The sequence below is a fragment of the Gopherus evgoodei genome, unplaced genomic scaffold (assembly GCF_007399415.2).
Source record: "Gopherus evgoodei ecotype Sinaloan lineage unplaced genomic scaffold, rGopEvg1_v1.p scaffold_35_arrow_ctg1, whole genome shotgun sequence".
Taxonomy (NCBI): Eukaryota; Metazoa; Chordata; order Testudines; family Testudinidae; genus Gopherus; species Gopherus evgoodei.
In genome coordinates, this window is record NW_022060027.1 from 3,700,858 (window position 1) to 3,719,586 (window position 18,729).

At 64.0% G+C, this 18,729-nt stretch overlaps 3 protein-coding genes across 3 annotated transcripts; 2 read left to right on the forward strand and 1 right to left on the reverse strand.

The window, feature by feature from the left end:
- Positions 1–1,565: 1,565 nt before the first annotated feature.
- Positions 1,566–3,325, forward strand: NDUFA3 (NADH:ubiquinone oxidoreductase subunit A3). Its single transcript, XM_030544990.1, has 4 exons — positions 1,566–1,674; positions 2,025–2,099; positions 2,250–2,327; positions 3,094–3,325. The coding sequence occupies exons 1-4, from the start codon at positions 1,659–1,661 to the stop codon at positions 3,183–3,185; spliced, it is 261 nt and encodes an 86-aa protein (XP_030400850.1). The 5' UTR covers positions 1,566–1,658; the 3' UTR covers positions 3,186–3,325.
- A 595-nt stretch (positions 3,326–3,920) lies between these two features.
- Positions 3,921–10,098, reverse strand: TFPT (TCF3 fusion partner). Its single transcript, XM_030544953.1, has 6 exons — positions 10,017–10,098; positions 6,902–7,145; positions 5,391–5,461; positions 5,119–5,188; positions 4,726–4,962; positions 3,921–4,575 (listed from the first exon to the last, which is right to left on the reverse strand). The coding sequence occupies exons 2-6, from the start codon at positions 7,139–7,141 to the stop codon at positions 4,441–4,443; spliced, it is 753 nt and encodes a 250-aa protein (XP_030400813.1). The 5' UTR covers positions 7,142–7,145; positions 10,017–10,098; the 3' UTR covers positions 3,921–4,440.
- Positions 10,099–10,178: 80 nt separating this feature from the next.
- On the forward strand, positions 10,179–18,005 carry PRPF31 (pre-mRNA processing factor 31). Its single transcript, XM_030544844.1, has 14 exons — positions 10,179–10,242; positions 10,676–10,855; positions 11,186–11,246; positions 11,511–11,594; positions 12,415–12,512; positions 13,119–13,225; positions 13,809–13,978; positions 14,122–14,279; positions 14,989–15,078; positions 15,297–15,424; positions 15,728–15,800; positions 16,244–16,372; positions 16,808–16,906; positions 17,338–18,005. The coding sequence occupies exons 2-14, from the start codon at positions 10,685–10,687 to the stop codon at positions 17,464–17,466; spliced, it is 1,497 nt and encodes a 498-aa protein (XP_030400704.1). The 5' UTR covers positions 10,179–10,242; positions 10,676–10,684; the 3' UTR covers positions 17,467–18,005.
- The last annotated feature ends 724 nt before the right edge of the window (positions 18,006–18,729 follow it).

An 18,729-nucleotide genomic window follows, 5' to 3' on the forward strand; every position in this document is an offset into this window, starting at 1 on the left:
TACCTACCCACCCACCCACACGGAGCTCAGGACCCCGTCGCGCCAGGTGCTGCACAGACCTCCCCCCACACAGACACCCCTCCTCCCCCCACACACACTGAGCTCAGGGCCCCGTCGCACCAGGTGCTGCCCCCCTGGACTGAGATGGGGGGACCCATGGCACTGGGTGCCACACAGACCCTGCGTCCCAACTGAGATCAGGCTCTGTCATGCTGGGCGCTGCATGGACACAAAGTGAGGGACACTCCCTAGCGCTCACAGGTGAATAGACAAAGAAATGACTGTTCTCCCCATTTCACAGAGGGGGAAACTGAGGCACAGAGTGATTCAGTGATTTGCCCAGGACCACATGGGAGGCGGGGAGGAGGAGGGTAGAGCCAGGAATATGACCCAGGTGTCCTGAGCCGCAACGCTGTGGCTTACCAAGACCAGCCTTAGGCTACCTTGCACTAGCCCTGTCACCCAGCCAGCTCTGGGAGGGGAGTGGGGTCTAGTGGTTAGAGCTGGGGAGCTGGGAGCCAAGACTCCTGGGTTCTCTCCCCAGCTCTGGGAGGGGAGTGGTATCTAATAGTTAGAGCAGTGGGGGTTTGGAGCCAGGACTCCTGGGTTCTCTCCCCGGCTCGGGGAGGGGAGTGGAGTCTAGTGGTTAGAGTGGTGGAGGGGCCATCTCCACCCCAGAGCCTGGAAGGGAACCCAGGAGTCCTGTGCCCACTTCTGAAGTGCTGGGGACTGAGGCTGCTGGGCAGGGAGAGGGAGCCTGGCCACCCCAGCCAGCCGGGGCCGTGTGCTGGGTGCTTCCCCCCGCACTGGCTCTGAAAGTCCCTGGTGACTCAGAGGAAGCAGCTGGGTGATGGGGTGGGGGATTGACCCCTGGGGGGTCCCTCTGGGGAGGGGGCAATGGGGCCGCTGCCAGGGGTACTCAGCAGCCTCTGCTGGGGCCTGGGTGTCTCCGGGACCCTCTGTGCCCCCTCCCCAAACTTCTGCCCCCATTCCCACTGGGGCGGGGGGGTCAGGACTGCCCCAGGTCCCCCCGCCCCCAAATCCGAGTCTGGAGTGCAGATGGCCCCAGGAGCTGTTATTGGGGTTCAGGTTACGGGGGGGGGGGGATAACCCAGGAGTCCTGCCCCCCCTCCCGGAGCCGGGCTAGTGGTTACGGCGGGGGGGGGGGGGCGGAGCTGGGAGCCAGGACTCCTGGGTTCTCTGCCGGAGCCGGGCGGGTGGTTACGGGGGGCGGAGCTGGGAGCCAGGACTCCTGGGTTCTCTGCCGGAGCCGGGCGGGTGGTTACGGGGGGGGGCGGGGCTGGGAGCCAGGACTCCTGGGTTCTCTGCCGGAGCCGGGCGGGTGGTTACGGGAGGGGGGGGGCTGGGAGCCAGGACTCCTGGGTTCTCTGCCGGAGCCGGGCGGGTGGTTACGGGGGGGGCTGGGAGCCAGGACTCCTGGGTTCTCTGCCGGAGCCGGGCGGGTGGTTACGGGGGGGGCTGGGAGCCAGGACTCCTGGGTTCTCTGCCGGAGGCGGGCGGGTGGTTACGGGGGGCGGAGCTGGGAGCCAGGACTCCTGGGTTCTCTGCCGGAGGCGGGCGGGGCCAGCGGCCCCGCACTACAAGTCCCAGGCTGCGCTGCCCGGCCCGGGCTTCCCTTCCTGTGCGGCGGGGGGAAGATGGCGGCGCTGAGCAGTGAGTGTCCTTCGGGGGGCAGGGACCCCGGCCTGCGCTGGGAGGGGGGCAGCCCCACGGGGGGGATCTGCGCTGGGAGGGGGGCTGCCCCACGGGGGGGATCTGCGCTGGGGAGTGGGGGCTGCCCCACGGGGGGATCTGCAATGGGAGGGGGGCAGCCCCACGGGGGGGATCTGCGCTGGGAGGGGGGCAGCCCCAGCTGGGGGGGAAGGGGTGGATCTGTGCTGGGAGGGGGACTGCCCCAGCTGGGGGGGAAGGGGTGGATCTGTGCTGGGAGGGGGGCAGGGGGGGCTGCCCCAGCAGGGGGGGGACATTAACCCTTCATGCTTCGTTGTCCCTGCACCTCCCAGAGATGGGCGCCTTCCTGAAGAACGCCTGGGCCAAGGAGCCTGTCATCACCGTGTCCTTCGCCATTGGCATCCTGGGTGAGTCACGATGCCAGCCCCCCCCCCCCCCCCCCGGCACAGCCCCCTTCCTTCCCGGGTGCAAGGGGGCTGGCACAGCCTGCCAGGGAAGAGCACTCCCTGCGATCCACCCCCCAGCGCCACGCTGACGCTCTGTGTCTCCTTCTGTAGCCGCGGTCATGCCACTGCTCAGCCCCTACACGAAGTACTCCGGCATGATCAACCGAGCGACACCCTATGTGTACCCAGGTGAGGGCTCCCGGTCACACCGCCCCCCCTTCGCTATCTGGGGGAGGTGCCAGGTGCTGCACTGGGGCATTGGCCCTGCCCTGGGCCAGGGGAGAGCACCCCCTGTTGACTTGCAGCAGAGCACAGCACCCCCTACTGCTGTGCTGGGGCAATGGTGCTAGTACTGATAGGGTGTGGGGAGGGGGATATGCACCCTGCTGAGCCCCTGCCCTACAGCACCCCCTAGCGCTGCCCTGGGGCAAGGGGGCTAGCACTGACTGCCTGGGGAGAGTGCCCCACCCCACTCTCTGCAGCACAGCACCCCCTAGTGCTGCCTTGGGGCAAGGGGGCTAGCACTGACTGCCTGGGGAGAGTGCCCCACCCCACTCTCTGCAGCACAGGACCCCCTAGTGCTGCCTTGGGGCAAGGGGGCTAGCACTGACTGCCTGGGGAGAGTGCCCCACCCCACTCTCTGCAGCACAGCACCCCCTACTGTGGGCCCCTCGTCCCCACACCAGGGTAGTCAGATCAAGTGTCAGCTGGTTGGTTCCCCAGCCAATCCTCATCGCCACAAGGGGGCGCTGCAGCTTCGGGGTCCACCTTAAGCAGTGGGTAGCAGCTGGGCTGATGGCAGAAGGGCTCTGACCCCTCAGGGAGGGGGGTGAGCCCCACTGACTCAATGCAAGGGTGGCTTTAACCCCTTCACCTCTGCACTGTCCCCTTGGGCAGCCCCCTAACCCAACCCCCCAAGGAATCCCTCCCCTAAGCCACCTCCACCTCTCTCTAGTGCCTGTGCGAGATGATGGCAACATGCCCGACATCCCCTCCCACCCCTGCGACAAGGAGGGGCCCAACCTGGACTGGCTGAAGAAGCTGTGACATGGCCGGGGCCCTGGGGAGGAGGTCGCCATGACACGCTGGCTGCAGAGGGAGCCTTCCCCCAGGCTGGCTCAGGGGCTACAGGGGGGCTGGTTCTCTCTGCCTCCCCCCCATGGATGTAATAAAGGTTTTGACTTAAGGAACGTGTGTGTCTCCCTGCTGGCTCTGTCACTGGCGCCCCCTGGTGGCTGTGTTAGTGTCACTGGCGCCCCCTGGTGGCTGTGTCAGCGTGTGGCTGGCAGTGCCTGTGGAGGGACAGGCAGGGTTGGCTCCAGCTGTTTTGCCACCCAAGCGGCAAAGGGGGCGGGAAAGGAAAACCCCCCTTGAGCAGCCACCGAAGAGGAAGCACTGAAGGACGTGCCGCAGCCCCAGCTGTGCCGCCCCAGGCACTGGCCTCCTTCCCCGGTGAGTGGAGCCGGCCCTGGGGACAAGGCTGTGCGGCCTCTGGGTTAGTGTCACTGGTGCCCCCTGCTGGCTGTGTGTGTCCCTTTCCCTGCTGGAGGGTGCATCACTACTGCCCTCTACAGGAGGCCATGGGAATTGCATGCACAGTTGAATTACATTGAGGAGGGCCGTCTATGGGGTGGGGAGGCAGTGCTCTGGCCTAGTGCTTGCTTGCTCCACGTACCCACAGATGATGCAGTGTTTATTAAAGCTTTACAGGGGCTTGGGGGGAGACAGGGGCTTGGGGGGAGATATAGGCAGGGGGACCCAGTCGAGAATCAGGGACTAGAATGCAGGTGTCCTGACTGCATTTATTATTAAGGGGGTAACAACACAGGGGCTATGGGGCTGTGCAAAGAGCAAACCAAAAGACCAGACCCCATTCCTCATCCAGAGCCAGGGAGAGAACTCAGCTGTCCTATATTCCAGCACCCCCAACCCCTAGACCCCACTGCCCTCCCAGGGCCAGAACCCAGGCAGCCCCTGCCCCTGCTCCAATTCAGTACAACAGTGGTTGTGCGCTGTGGCCCAAACCAGCATAATGGGGAAATAAAGAGACACGAGCAGCCCTGCTCCCTGGGGCTTTTAAGCCTGAAGGATTCCAGCAGCGACAGCAGTTTTACCCACACTGGGAAACCTCCTCCCAGCCAGCGGCGGGCACCCCACCCAGTCCCAGCTTCGCTGTTGGTCCCGCAGCACAGGGGACTGGTATACAGGGGGGTTAACCCTCCAGTCCACAGGGAAGGCTGCACCCCTCCTGGTTTAACCCCTCAAGGGCCAGAGTGAGAGGCCTGGTCAGTTTCAGGAAGGTTCAGTCAAAATCAGCACAGGCCCCGGGGCTAGAGAACTTGGGGTAATGGAGGAGCTTGTCCCTGGGCCGGGGCAGGGGCCAGCTGGAGCTCAGTATAGTATCCTGCTCACAGGGGAACTCATCCTCTTCTTTGAGCTGGTTGGGGGGAGAGAAAGAGATCAGACCCACAGGCCCATCCAGCCCAGCACCTGCCCCAAGCCATGGGCCCATCTAGCCTGGAATTCTGCCCCTCACCCACATCAGTCCCATTTAGCTACCCCCTGGAGCAAGGGGAGTGGCCGGTACCTGTGCAGGGAAGTCATCCATGGGGAGGAGGGCAGGGGCCAGCCGCCTGCCTCTCTGCTCCTTGTCCTCACGTCCATGCCGGCGACGCTTCTTTCCAGGGGGTTCTGCCTGGGATGGGCTCTTAGGATCTGGGCCGGCCAGTGGGGGGCCAGGGAAGCGTCGGGGGGTCTCCTTCTCTGGAGGTTCGTTCTCAGTGTTGCCTGGGGTGGGGGCTTCTGGGCTGGGGCTGCCTTCGTCCTGGGGAGGGGAGACAGCGCCGTTCAGCGGGCTCCCACCCGGGGCTCTCCGGAGCTTGGCAGGGCCCCAGGAAAGGGCCAGCTTCTCTAGACAGCACCAGAACAGAATCTGCCCCACCCCAGGGAGGGACCCCCTAGGGGGGAGAGGGGCTCCTACCTCTAGGACAATGGTGAGCTGGCTCTGTCTATAGTCATCCCCGTAGGAATCTAGGACCCTCATAAGGAATCTGTAGGGGGGACAAAGAGCAAGACATGCTGACATCAAGGCTCTTTCGGGCTGGGTATTGCCCAGACATAGAGTCACCGAGATTGGGGCCCCGTCAGGCCAGGCGCTGCCCAGACACAATGTCAGTGAGATCAGGGCCCCATCGGGCTGGGTGCTCCCTGGACACGGAGTTGCTGAGGCTGTCCCCATCCCAGAGCTCTCACCTCCTCTCTTGCTTGAGCCGCCGTGTGATCTTCTGCACATGGTGGAGTCGGTTCAACACCCTCTCGTTGACCTGGAGCCGGAGACGCAGACACATCAGGCTGGTAACTCACCCAGGCCAGAGCCTTCTCCCGCAGCAGCCACACCTCTGCCCAAGCCCCCTCGTCCGAGCAGTCGCCTCCTGCATAAGATGCGTCTTGGGGGGGGGGGGTCCAGGGGCCGAGCGTTCCACAATGCACCCCTGTGTTCACACCCCACGCCCGACTCAGACCAAGGCTCGCGAGCTGCTTTAATGTGTCTCCTTTGCAGCAGGAGATGAAAACACAGATCTAATGAATGGTTAAGATCAGAGACTGGTTAATCAGGCTGCTTTTGCTGTGTTATTAACCAGTGATCAACTTGCCCTGTTATTAGCTTCTTTGCTGCGAGAATTATCTATAAAACACATCGTCGTACAGTCAGTGGCCCAAGGATTTCACACAAGTGTGGCTCTTTTGGCTCGGGGGCTCACTAATTAGGCTCCTGAACCCCTGAGGTCAGTATATCACTGCCCTCCACACTCGTGCAAGAAGCTTTGCACAAGGCATGCCTGAGGAGGGGCAAAGACCCCATGGGAGCCCCCTTTCTCCCTGCCCATGGCAGGGTGAGATGGTGCATGTTGTTCCCTTAAAGGAACAGGGGAGGGAGTGTTTCTGGCCGGGAGAGGGCAGCGCAGCTGGGATTGGGGATGCATCAGAGAGCACTCTGGAACATAATCAGGGCCGGTGAGAGCTGACTGGCTGACCAGGACTGGCTGGTCGGATGCAGCGCAGGAGTGTCTGACCAGGCCTGGCTACAACAGCAGGGCATTGCAAGAGCACCCCAGGTTACAGAGAAGGGGCAACAACAGCTCCCTGGTTTGGACTGTAACCTGCTATGCCACCGGAGGGCCAGGGGGTGCTGGGCCCTTAGAGGGCAGGCCCAAGATCTCTGGGAGATGTAATGAATGGGGCCCAAGGCCCACAGAAGGGGACGGGACCCGTGAGGGGGCAGGGCCTAAGGCCCACTAAAGGGGGACAGCGGGTACCCTGGATTGGTGGAGCGGGGGCTGGTGGTTATGAAGGAAGTGGGATGGGATGGGGCTGGGCACGTGTGAGGTGATGATTTAGGGATTAGGGCTGGGCCATCTCTTAGGGCGCTATGGCCCATGGGGGCTGGTGGTTTAGGGGGCAGGGCCAGGCCACGGCCAATGGAGGGAGTGGCTCGGGGGCAATGCCAGGCTGTGGCCAGTGGTGGGAGTGGCTCGGGGGCGATGCCAGGCTGTGGCCAGTGGAGGGAGTGGCTCGGGGGCGATGCCAGGCCATGGCCAATGGAGGGAGTGGCTCGGGGGCGATGCCAGGCTGTGGCCAGTGGTGGGAGTGGCTCGGGGGCGATGCCAGGCTGTGGCCAGTGGTGGGAGTGGGTCAGCGGGCGGCACCAGATTTGGTCCCCAGCCCTGGGTTGGGTTCCAGCCCCCATGGTGCCCCTTCTCTACCTGCTCGATCTCTTTGCAGCGCCGGCCCAGCGCCTGAATCTTCCGGCGGCCCAGCTCACGCTGCCGCTGCTGGCTCTCCTCCTCCTCCTCGTCCTGCAGGTTGTCCCCACTCAGCCCCCCGTCCACGAACTCCACCTCCGTCTCCAGCTCACTCTCCAAGATGTTCCCCCCAAAGAGCGGGGGCAGCGCCAGCTCTGAGCCTGGGGGCACCGAGAACTCCTCGAAGCCCACCCCGGCCATGGTGCTGGGGAGGGGGGGCAGTGATGAGATGGGGGAGGGAAATGGGGAAAACGGGGCCTCTCCAACCAAGCACTCAGCTGCGAACACCCTCCCACTAGGGACTCATCCCCCTTACAGGGCCCCGACCCCCCCCGCACCAGGGTCCCGATCCCCCCAGTTGCTAACACCCCCCCCACCAGGGTCCCGACCCCGCCAGCTGCTAACACCCCCCGCCACCAGGGTCCCGACCCCCCCAGCTGCTAACACCCCCCCCACCAGGGTCCCGACCCCGCCAGCTGCTAACACCCCCCCACTAGGGCCCCGAACCCCCCTGCTGCTAACACCCCCCCACCAGGGCCCCGATCCCCCCAACTGCTAACACCCCTCCCACCAGGGCCCCGACCCTGCCAGCTGCTAACACCCCCCCACCAGGGACCGGATCCCCCCAGCTGCTAACTCCCCCCGCCAGCAGGGTCCCGACCCCCCCAGCTCCTAACACCCCCCCACCAGGGTCCCGATCCCCCCAGCTGCTAACACCCCCCCCACCAGGGTCCCGATCCCCCCAGCTGCTAACACCCCCCGCCAGCAGGGTCCTGATCCCCCCAGCTGCTAACACCCCCCGCCAGCAGGGTCCCGATCCCCCCAGCTGCTAACACACACCCCCCACCAGGGTCCCGATCCCCCCAGCTGCTAACACACACCCCCACCAGGGTCCCGATCCCCCCAGCTGCTAACACACCCCCGCCACCAGGGTCCCGATCCCCCCAGCTGCTAACACACACCCCCACCAGGGCCCCGATCCCCCCCAGCTGCGAACACCCCCCCCACCAGGGACCCGATCCCCACCGGCTGCTAAAACCCCCCCACCAGGGTCCCGACCCCGCCGGCTGCTAACACCCCCCCCCACCAGGGTCCCGACCCCTGCCAGCTGCTAACACCCCCACCACCAGGGTCCCGACCCCTCCAGCTGCTAACACCCCCCCCACCAGGGCCCCGATCCCCCCCCAGCTGCTAACACCCCCCCCACCAGGGCCCCGATCCCCACCCAGCTGCTAACACCCCCCCACCAGGGCCCCGATCCCCCCCCAGCTGCTAACACCCCCCCCACCAGGGACCAGATCCCCCCCAGCTGCTAACATCCCCCGTCACCAGGGTCCCGATCCCCCCCGGCTGCTAACACCCCCCGCCACCAGGGTCCCGACCCCCCCCGGCTGCTAACACCCCCCCCCACCAGGGTCCCGACCCCCCCGGCTGCTAACACCCCCCCCCCACCAGGGTCCCAACCCCGCCAGCTGCTAACACCCCCCCACCAGGGCCCCGATCCCCCCCCCCGGGGCTAACACCCCCCCACCAGGGTCCCGATCCCCCCCAGCTGCTAACACCCCCCCCACCAGGGACCCGATCCCCCCCAGCTGCTAATACCCCCCCCACCAGGTCCCGACCCCGCCGCTGCTAACACCCCCCCACCAGGGTCCCGATCCCCCCGGCTGCTAACACCCCCCCACCAGGGTCCCGACCCCGCCAGCTGCTAACACCCCCCCCACCAGGGTCCCGACCCCCCCCAGCTGCTAACACCCCCCCACCAGGGACCCGATCCCCCCCAGCTGCTAACACCCCCCCACCAGGGACCAAGGTGCAATACCCCCACCAGGGACCCGATCCCCCCCAGCTGCTAATACCCCCCCCACCAGGGTCCCGACCCCGCCGGCTGCTAACACCCCCCCACCAGGGTCCCGATCCCCCCGGCTGCTAACACCCCCCCACCAGGGTCCCGATCCCCCCGGCTGCTAACACCCCCCCACCAGGGTCCCGACCCCGCCAACTGCTAACACCCCCCCCACCAGGGTCCCGACCCCCCCAGCTGCTAACACCCCCCCACCAGGGCCCCGATCCCCCCCCGGCTGCTAACACCCCCCCACCAGGGTCCCGATCCCCCCGGCTGCTAAAACCCCCCCAGCAGGGTCCCGACCCCGCCAGCTGCTAACACCCCCATCAGGGTCCGGATCCCCCTAGCTGCTAAAACTCCCCGACCAGGGCCCCGATCCCCCCCAGCGGCTAACACCCCCCCCACCAGGGTCCCGACCCCCCCAGGGGCTAACACCCCCCCACCAGGGCCCCGATCCCCCCCAGCTGCTAAAACCCCCCCACCAGGGTCCCGCCCCCCCAGCTGCTAACACCCCCCCACCAGGTTCCCGACCCCCAGCTGCTAACACCCCCCCACCAGGGTCCCGATCCCCCCCAGCTGCTAAAACCCCCCCACCAGGGTCCCGATCCCCCCCAGCTGCTAAAACCCCCCCACCAGGGTCCCGCCCCCCCAGCTGCTAACACTCCCCCCACCAGGGCCCCGATCCCCCCAGCTGCTAATACCCCCCCACCAGGGTCCCGATCCCCCCCCGGCTGCTAATACCCCCCCACCAGGGTCCCGATCCCCCCCCGGCTGCTAATACCCCCCCACCAGGGTCCCGATCCCCCCCAGCTGCTAATACCCCCCCACCAGGTTCCCGACCCCCAGCTGCTAACACCCCCCCCACCAGGGACCCGACCCTCCCAGCTGCTAACACCCCCCCACCAGGGTCCCGACCCCCCCAGCTGCTAACACCCCCCCCACCAGGGCCCCGATCCCCCCAGCTGCTAATACCCCCCACCAGGGACCCGATCCCCCAAGGCTGCTAACACCCCCCGCCACCAGGGTCCCGACCCCCCCGGCTGCTAACACCCCCCCCACCAGGGTCCCGACCCCGCCGGCTGCTAACACCCCCCCACCAGGGACCCGACCCCCCCAGCTGCTAACACCCCCCCCACCAGGGTCCCGACCCCGCCAGCTGCTAACACCCCCCCCACCAGGGACCCGACCCCCCCGCGGGGCTAACACCCCCCCCACCAGGGCCCCTCTCACCTTCCCCCCGGCCCCGCTCCCCGACTCCTGCCTGCGGCCGACGTCCCCTCCCGCAGCGGGGGCGGGGCGAAACGGGACGCGCTGTGATGACGTCACGGACCGGGAGGGCGGAGCTAGCGCGAGGAGCGCCCGTTAAAGGGACCGGGGGGGGGAGCGAGGGGTGACGCCATCGCCGCGGGCCGGAAGTGGGGACGTGAGGCACCGAAAGCGGGAGGGGCGCGAGCGGGTAACGGGTTGCGCGTGGGGGCAGGGGACCCATGGGGAGGGTGATGGGGGTATGGGTGGGGCAGGGGGACACAGATATGGGGAAGGAGAGGTGGAGGTGGAGGGGACCCATGGGAAGACTGATGGAGGTACGGGTGGGGAGGAGGGGTGGGGCAGGGGGACACAGATATGGGGAAGGAGAAGTGGGGCAGGCGGGGTGGTGCAGGCTGGGGGGCCCATGGGGTGGCTAAGGGGGTTGGGGGCAGGGAGGAGGGGTGGGCTCCCAAAAGGAGGCCTGACTCCAGCCGTGCCGGGGCCCTGGGTGAGGTCGATAGGTGGCCAGCAGGGTGGGATAATCCCTAGGGCAGAGGGTGTCTGGGTGGGGTGTGCGGAGAAGCCGCCCCCACTCCAGGCTGTGCTCACCGCCGCTCCCTGCTCTCGTCTCGCTGCCCCAGACCTGAGGGATGTCTCTGGCGGACGAGCTGCTGGCTGACCTGGAGGAGGCGGCGGAGGAGGAGGACAACTTTGTGGATGAGGAAGATGAACCGGCTATCGAGGATGTGCAGGAGGAGATGCAGCTGGACCTCAGCGTTGACTCGGTCAAGAGCATTGCCAAGCTCTGGGACAGCAAGATGGTGAGAGACGGGGCCTTTCCCCTCTAGGGGGCACTGGTTCCCATCCAGCCCTAGGGCAGGGACTGGCTGGCTTGGTGGTGGGGGTGGGACATGGGACATCTCCCTTCTAAGGGGTGCTGGCTCCAATCTGGCTCCAGGCGGGGGGCTGGCTGGCTGGCTTGAGGGCAGGGGGCTGTGAATGAGAAATGGGGCCTCATTTCTCTACTGCCATGCTGGGACATTGAGGTCAGCCCTGACTCAGGGGGGAGAGCATCCCCTGCTGCCCCCCTTTCCCCCACTTGCTTCGTCTTCTCCAAGTACAGAAGAGCCTGCTGTGTTTTCTCTTGGCAGTTTGCGGAGATCATGGTGAAGATCGAGGAGTATATCAGCAAACAGTCGAAAGCCACAGAAGGTACTGGATCGGGCAGTGGGGGGTGTGGGAGCGAAGCTAACCTCTCTGCTCTGACTGCGAAGGTGGTACCACAGCACCTCCTAGCACTGGGGTCAGCACTGGCTGGGGAGAGTGCCCCCCACCTGCCTTACTCCCTGCAGCACAGTGCCCCCTAGCGCCACACAGGGCATTGGGACCTTCCCTGACTCCTGGGGGAGAGCGCCCCCACCCTGCTCCCTTCAGCACAGAGCCCCAGTGAGATCCTTACGTGCGTTCTCTCCGCAGTGATGGGACCGGTGGAGGCAGCTCCGGAGTACCGAGTGATCGTCGATGCCAACAACCTGACGGTGGAGATCGAAAACGAACTGAGTGAGTGACTGCCTCGTGAGGGGCGTTGCTAAAAGAGAATCGAGTGTGGGGAGCGCAGTGTGTGTTTGGGGGTACAGGAGGTGCTGTGCCAGAGAGGGGCTCCATCTTTTTTGGCTGATGCTCTCCATGGCAAAGTCAGGAAAGTTCTCTGGCCTGCCTTGTGCAGGAGGTCACATCCGATGGTCACGGGGCCCCTTCTGTGAGCCTAGAGTGCCTGCCCCAGCAAGGATGCGCTCCTGGCGTACGCAGCTGTGCTCTCCACTGTGTCTGTGACAGGAGGAGTTTCCCGTCGCACGGCCTGCTTTTGGGAGGGCGGGGACTGCGCCACGTGTAGTGGAGCTGGCTGGCAGACGACCTCTCCTTGCTCGGAGTCGGACTGAGAAACCAGAACTTCCGATTTGGGACCTTCCGCTTGTGAGAGCAGAGAACAGGGAGCAGAAGGGTTAATTCTGAAGGAAACAGGGGCTGTGCGACCTTGTCGTTAGAGCACTGGTGAGCTGGGTTTATTCCCAGCTGTGCTGCTGAGTGACTGTCCCTTGCTCTGTGCCTCGGTTTCCCCATCAGTGAAATGGAGATAAAGAAGGGCAGAGCAGTTAAGACTAAGCCATGAGACTGAGTTTGTAAAATAGCGGGGTGGGGTAATCCCCAGCTTTTGTCTATGTGCAGCCGTACAGGGCCTGGCTGGGAACATGCAGCTGCCCTGCTAGGGTCCGGGGGCTTCTGGGACAGAAGACAGAGGCCCCCAGATTTCTGGGGCTGCTCCCCAGTAACTAACAGGGTGAGGTCTCATCCCTTCCCCTCCCCGTTTCTGTCCCATCAGACATCATCCACAAATTCATCCGGGATAAATACTCCAAGCGATTCCCCGAGCTGGAGTCCCTGGTTCCCAATGCCCTGGATTACATCCGCACGGTCAAGGTGTGTGGTGCTGCTGCTAGTGGTGGGGTAGGAGGGACTGACAGGCGGTGCTGGGTGGAGGGGAGGGCAGATGGGTGTTAGGAGGAGGAGGGGCTGGGGCTGGGCACAGGGTGGGAGGTGAAGGCCAATGTGCAGGGAGGGCAGGAACTGAAGTGGGCTGGGGGCGGTGAGCAACACTGAACATCCAGGTGCTTGGGGTGACCCAGACCTCCGAGTCACTGGGGTTGGGTGGTGACAGGACCGAGGGTCTGGCTGCCAGGGGGTGGGCACTGAAGGCCCAGATGTGGGGGGGGGAGCAAGGATCTGGGGGGTAGGGGGTGGCACTGAGGGTCTGGTTGAGGGGGGTTGGGCACTGAAAAGCCAGACCCGGGGGTGAGGGGTTAGCTGGGTAAGTTGGAGGTGGGCACTAGGGGTCTGGGTGATGGGGGTAGGGGGTAGGAATAGCCAGGGTTGGGCTCTGGCTGGGGACCTGCTGTCCTCTCTTCCCCCTGCCCTGCAGTGCCCTTAGTGCTGGGGCCGGGCTGAGCAGTACCAGGGCTGTGTCTGTGTGTCTGTCCCAGCCCTGCTGACTGACCCCCTGTGTTTGTCTGTGTCGTCCCCACGCAGGAGCTGGGTAACAGCCTGGACAAGTGCAAGAACAACGAGAACGTGCAGCAGATCCTGACTAACGCCACCATCATGGTGGTGAGCGTCACGGCCTCCACCACGCAAGGGTACGCTGGGCCGTGGCCCCCCCTTCCTGGATCCCTGCCCTGCTGTGGGGGAGGGACACCAGGCCGCGGGGGGGCCCAATCTCCAGTTCCCTCACCTGCCACTGTAGTGGGGACACTGGCCACAGGCCTCCCCTATGCTGATCCTGGGTGGTGGAGCACTGGGCCCCTCCTTCTGTCCCCGGCTGCCCCCCAGTGCTCCATTTCCCGTGCACAGGGACCTGACCCCTGAGCTGGAGGGTAGGGAGAGCCAGGAGGCAGGACTTCTGGGTTCTGTCCCTAGCTCCAGTCCCTGCTACCTCTGAGCCTGTCCGGGCACGAGAGATCCCAGGGGGCTGCTTGTGAGATCTGGCAGGAGGAAGCTTGGCCTGCCTTTCCCTTCGCCAGCCTGTTTGTATGTTCTGCCCCAGAAGCCGCTGCATCTCAGTGGAGGGGGGGGATGTGAGCAAGGGGCTTGGGCTGGGCCCAGATGGGACAAGGAATCATCTGCCCTGCATCTGGGGACCCCGTCAGAGCCTAAGTGCCGGGGGCTTCAGCCCCCCAAGAGGGCAGGGCATGGGGGTCACCCATCGTCCTCCCCCCACAGGCAGCAGCTGACGGAGGAGGAGCTGGAACGCATCGAGGAAGCCTGCGACATGGCCCTGGAGCTCAACCAATCAAAGCATCGCATCTACGAGTACGTGGAGTCCCGCATGTCCTTCATCGCCCCCAACCTGTCCATCATAGTCGGTGCCTCCACTGCTGCCAAGATCATGGGTGAGGTGCTGCGGGGCGGAGTGGGGGGCACAGGGCCTCTCCCCGCTAGGGAGCGCCGGCTCCCATCCTGCCCAGGCAGACAGCAGGGTCCCTCCCACTGCTCTCAGGCCGAGCGGATCTAACGCTGTCCATCCACCCCGCAGGCATCGCTGGCGGCCTCACCAACCTCTCCAAGATGCCGGCCTGTAACATCATGCTCCTGGGAGCCCAGCGCAAGACCCTGTCCGGCTTCTCCAGCACCTCGGTGCTGCCCCACACGGGGTACATCTACCACAGCGACATCGTGCAGTCGCTGCCCCCGGTACGGCCCCTCTGCTCGTGTCAGGTCCCAGTGCCCCAACACCCATCTGCTCTGTTCCCCCACCATTACCCAGCTCCCCCTGATGCCCGTCCGCTCTGTCGCCCTGGATCCCACACCCTAACGTTTCTCAAAGTCTCTGAGCTCTTCCTGCCCCCCTAGCCTCCAGTGCTCCAATACCCGGCCACTCCATCCCCTGGACCCTGTGCCCCAACGTTTCTCACTGTCCCTGAGCTCTTCCTGCCCCCCGACACCCTTCTGCTCTATTCCCCCACCACCACCTGGCTCCCCCTTAGTGCCCCGACACCTGGCCGCTCCAGCCCCCAGATCCTACACCCCAGCGTTTCTCAGTGCCTCTGAGTTCTTCCCCCTCTCCCCCAACCCCCAGTGCCCTGACACCTATCCCCCCCATCTCTTCCCCCACTCCTCCTCCGGACCCCAGCATCCTGACGACAATGTCTCCCTATCTGTCATCCCCTTCCCCCCTGGTCTCAGCACCCTGATGCTCATCTGCATCTCCCCACTGTTTTCCCATATCCCAGCCCCTGACACCTGGCTCCCCATCTGGTCCTCTTCTCCTCCCGCCCCCGGATCCCAGTGCCCTGACGCTCATCTGCATTTCCCTGCTCTGTCCCCCCAGACCCCGATGCCCCTGTGCTTCCTCACCCAGGCTCGGTCTCCCAGCACCTTGACACGTCTCTCTCCCCCCTAGGACCTGCGGAGGAAGGCGGCTCGTCTTGTTGCTGCAAAGTGCACGCTGGCAGCTCGGGTTGACAGCTTTCATGAGAGCCCAGAGGGGAAGGTGGGTGTCAAAAATAGGAGTGGGGTTTAGGGATAAGAGCTGGGGGGCTGGGACCCAGGACTCCTGGGTTCTCTCCTTGGCTCTAGGAGGACAATGGGGTTTAGGAGTAAGAGCGGCCCCCTTTGTGTGTGATCTGACCCCCTAGCTGTGCCCTCCCTGTGTGCAGGGGAGCGTGGCGAATGCTCAGCTAGTTCTCCGTGTCTCCCCTCCCCTGGCAGGTGGGCTATGACCTCAAGGAGGAGATTGAACGGAAGTTTGACAAATGGCAGGAGCCTCCCCCCGTGAAGCAGGTGAAGCCCCTGCCGGCCCCCCTGGATGGCCAGAGAAAGAAACGAGGAGGCCGCAGGTGAGAGGGGATTGAGTGGGGGCCTCCAGGGGGTGCAGGCTCCCATCTGGCACCTGGGTGGGGGGGCGGGCTGGCTGGCTGCGGAGGGTGCAGAATGGGGCATTTGGCCTCTCTATGGGGCGCTGGCTCCCATCCAGCACCAGGGCAGGCACTGGCTGGCTCAAGGTGGTGGGGAATGGGGCATGGGACCTCTGCCCTCCAGGGGGTGCCCCACTCCCTCCCCAGAGCTGGGGGTAGAACCCAGGTGTCCCAGTCCCAGAATTCAACTACCCGAGCATCAATCCACCTGCCGTTCCCTCCCAGGTATCGGAAGATGAAGGAGCGACTGGGGCTCACGGAGATCCGGAAACAGGCCAACAGGATGAGCTTCGGGGAGGTGAGCAGCCTCTGACCTTCGTCCCCTTCCCCACAGAAATTCTCTCCCTGGCTCTGGGAAGGGAGTGGGGGCTAGTGGTTGGAGCACAGGGGCTGGGAACCAGGACTCCCGGGTTCTATCCCCAACTTCCCCCGATTGTGGTTGTTCAGGCTGGTCTGTGCATGAAGGAGAAAGTGCATTAAGGTTGGGGGTGAGCTGGCAGCTGATAGCTGCCCCCAGTGAATTCCTTGTGGATGCGTATTGTGGAGTTATTCCAGAGCTGCCCTCTGAGGACCAACACTTGCTGGAGATGTGCAAGTTGTTCCCTACTCCCACCCCCAAAATGGAACTTATACCCCCCAGGGGGCACCTGGTGCTAGTCAGTCTCTAGGGTGCTTTGAGCTCTCACCACTTGGTCATCATCCTTCCCTGTATGACTCTGGAAACTGCCCCTTCCACCGCAGATCGAGGAAGACGCCTACCAAGAGGACTTGGGCTTCAGCCTGGGCCACCTGGGCAAGTCGGGCAGCGGCCGGGTGCGGCAGACTCAGGTCAACGAGGCTACCAAAGCCAGGATTTCCAAGACTTTACAGGTAGCGAGGGGGACGGGGATGGAATCATGCAGGCCAGGTCCCCTCTCACGCCCTGGCATCCCTTAGTGCCATGACACTGGAGCTGATCCCGCTGCCCCACCCCAGAGGCGGCTGCTCTCTGTGCCAAGCAAGGATGGCGGAGCAGAGCCCTCCTTGCCATCAGGGACCAGTAGAGACCCCCTCCTCTCAGGAGCAATGGGGTTCCCTCTGCCCACCACACAAGCAGTTGGGCCCCCCCCCAGTACTTGCCCACTGAGAGCTCCTCACTCTGAGCGATGGCCTCAGGCTCCCTGCAGACTCAGGCTGCGTTTTGAAACAAAGCTGTGATTCCCATCCCATCCCCTGAGCCTTCAGGCAGCCCTGCTCCCTGCTGGATGTCCCCGCCCCCCCCATGCCGTCTATGTGCTAACCCTGCATCCCTCTGTCCCCATGCAGCGCACACTCCAGAAGCAGAGCATGGTGTATGGTGGGAAGTCAACAATCCGGGACCGCTCCTCAGGCACGGCCTCCAGCGTGGCCTTCACTCCGCTCCAGGTAAGCCCCATGGCTGCCATAGATCTGGGCTCATGAAGGACTCAGCACCTCCAAGAGCAGTTAGGGGAGGTGATATTGATGTGGCTTTGACCCAATATCTCTTGCCCCGAATATCCCTGCATGAATGAGGGGTAGGAAATAAATTTCCCACAAATGGGTAGGGGACATTTCTGGCCCCTTCCTGAGGCAGCTGGGTACTGGCAGCTGTCAGACAAGGGATCTTGCAGCTCTCGTCCCATCTGGAGAATTCTTTACTGATGTCTCCCATAAGGAGCACTTCCTGTCCTAAACTAACCTGCAGCGCAGCTGTTAAAAGCCTCCCGCCCCAGCACTGAACAACAGGTCCCTGTAGAACCACCCCCCGTACCTCACCCCACAGGGGCCGTGTCTCGGCATCAGGCGCACATGGCAAATGTCTCTCTCTGTCTCAGGGGCTGGAGATCGTTAACCCACAAGCGGCAGAGAAGAAGGTAGCGGAGGCCAACCAGAAATACTTCTCCAGCATGGCGGAGTTCCTGAAGGTGAAGAGCGAGAAAAGCGGCATCATGTCCAGCACATGAGCTTCTTCCCCACAGACTCACTCCTGCCCCCTCGCCCAGAGCCTGGCTGTGCTGGGAAGCAGCGGAGAAATTTGGGGGCTTTTGCTTTAGCTCCCTCGCTCAGCGGGACGTGGCCCTTTCACCTCCCAGCTGCGGAGAAGCTGGGCCGAGCCAACCTGCTGTCTCCTGAGCATCTTTCTGTTCCCGGGGGGACCCACGCCTGAGCTCCACACAGGTTTGGGAGCTGTGTGTGTCTGGGGAGGGGAGTGAATTGTGTGGGAACCCCTAGCCCTGTTCACTGTATAAGGGGTGTGAGAGAGAGACCCCCCATTACCTGTATAAATGAGTGGGAGTGTGCAGGAGATGAATGCAGAATGGCTGGTACAGTGATTTTCTCAGTGCTCGTGTTGAAATCTCCCTTGGCTTGTGCCCAAGGCCAGAGGCAGGGAATGGGCTGATGAAAGCGGGGGGTGGAGGGACATTTATTGGGAGCAAACATGTGGGCTGAATCTGTCTTTTTAATTTTGTTTTTGGAAGAAATATAACACTCGTTTCCAGCCTCTCTCTGGTTCTTGTTGGGGGTGCGTCTCTGAAAGGGAGGGGGAGGGAATGGGTTACAAAGGAATTAGCACAATCGTGGCAGCCTGTTGTGCAAGGTGTGTCCAGCTGCAGAGCAGCAGTGGCTGGGGCCCCCGGTGGCATATGTGGCCCCTTTGTGCTCGGGGCTGTACTTGCTCATGATATGAGTGAGCCTGTAGGCCCTCCTAGAGCAGCTGGAAGTCCACTACACTTGATGCTGCCTAACAGTCACCAAGACCAAGGGGCCCCTTCCATGGGGTGCTTAAATGCCGTGACTAAAGTTGGGGGGCCTCAGTCTGGCAGCAGGAGTGACCAAGAGAGGGTGTGCCAGCGGGCTGACTGCCTGACCTAAAGGGTTTAGTCTAAATAGCTTCAGAATAGGAGAAACTGAGGCCAGAGCTGTGCTGCCATTTGCCCAACATCACCCAGGAGGGTGGTAGCAGAGCTGGGACTACCATATCTCGGGAGTTTTGGGCTGGAGCCCTAGCCCACAGGCACGGAAGGGGAAGTATGGGTGGTGACCTATTCTGTGCCTGCTGTTCTCCCTTGTCTCATGCCATTTTCTGGGCCCCTCTGATTTCCTCTCCTCCATGCTGCCATGACCTGAGTGTAGAAACAGGTGTTTAGTTGGCTGGAGTTGGCTTCCCCCTTAACTCCAGGAGATGAATGGGGGCTACTGGTTAGACTAGGGGGGGTGGGAGTCAG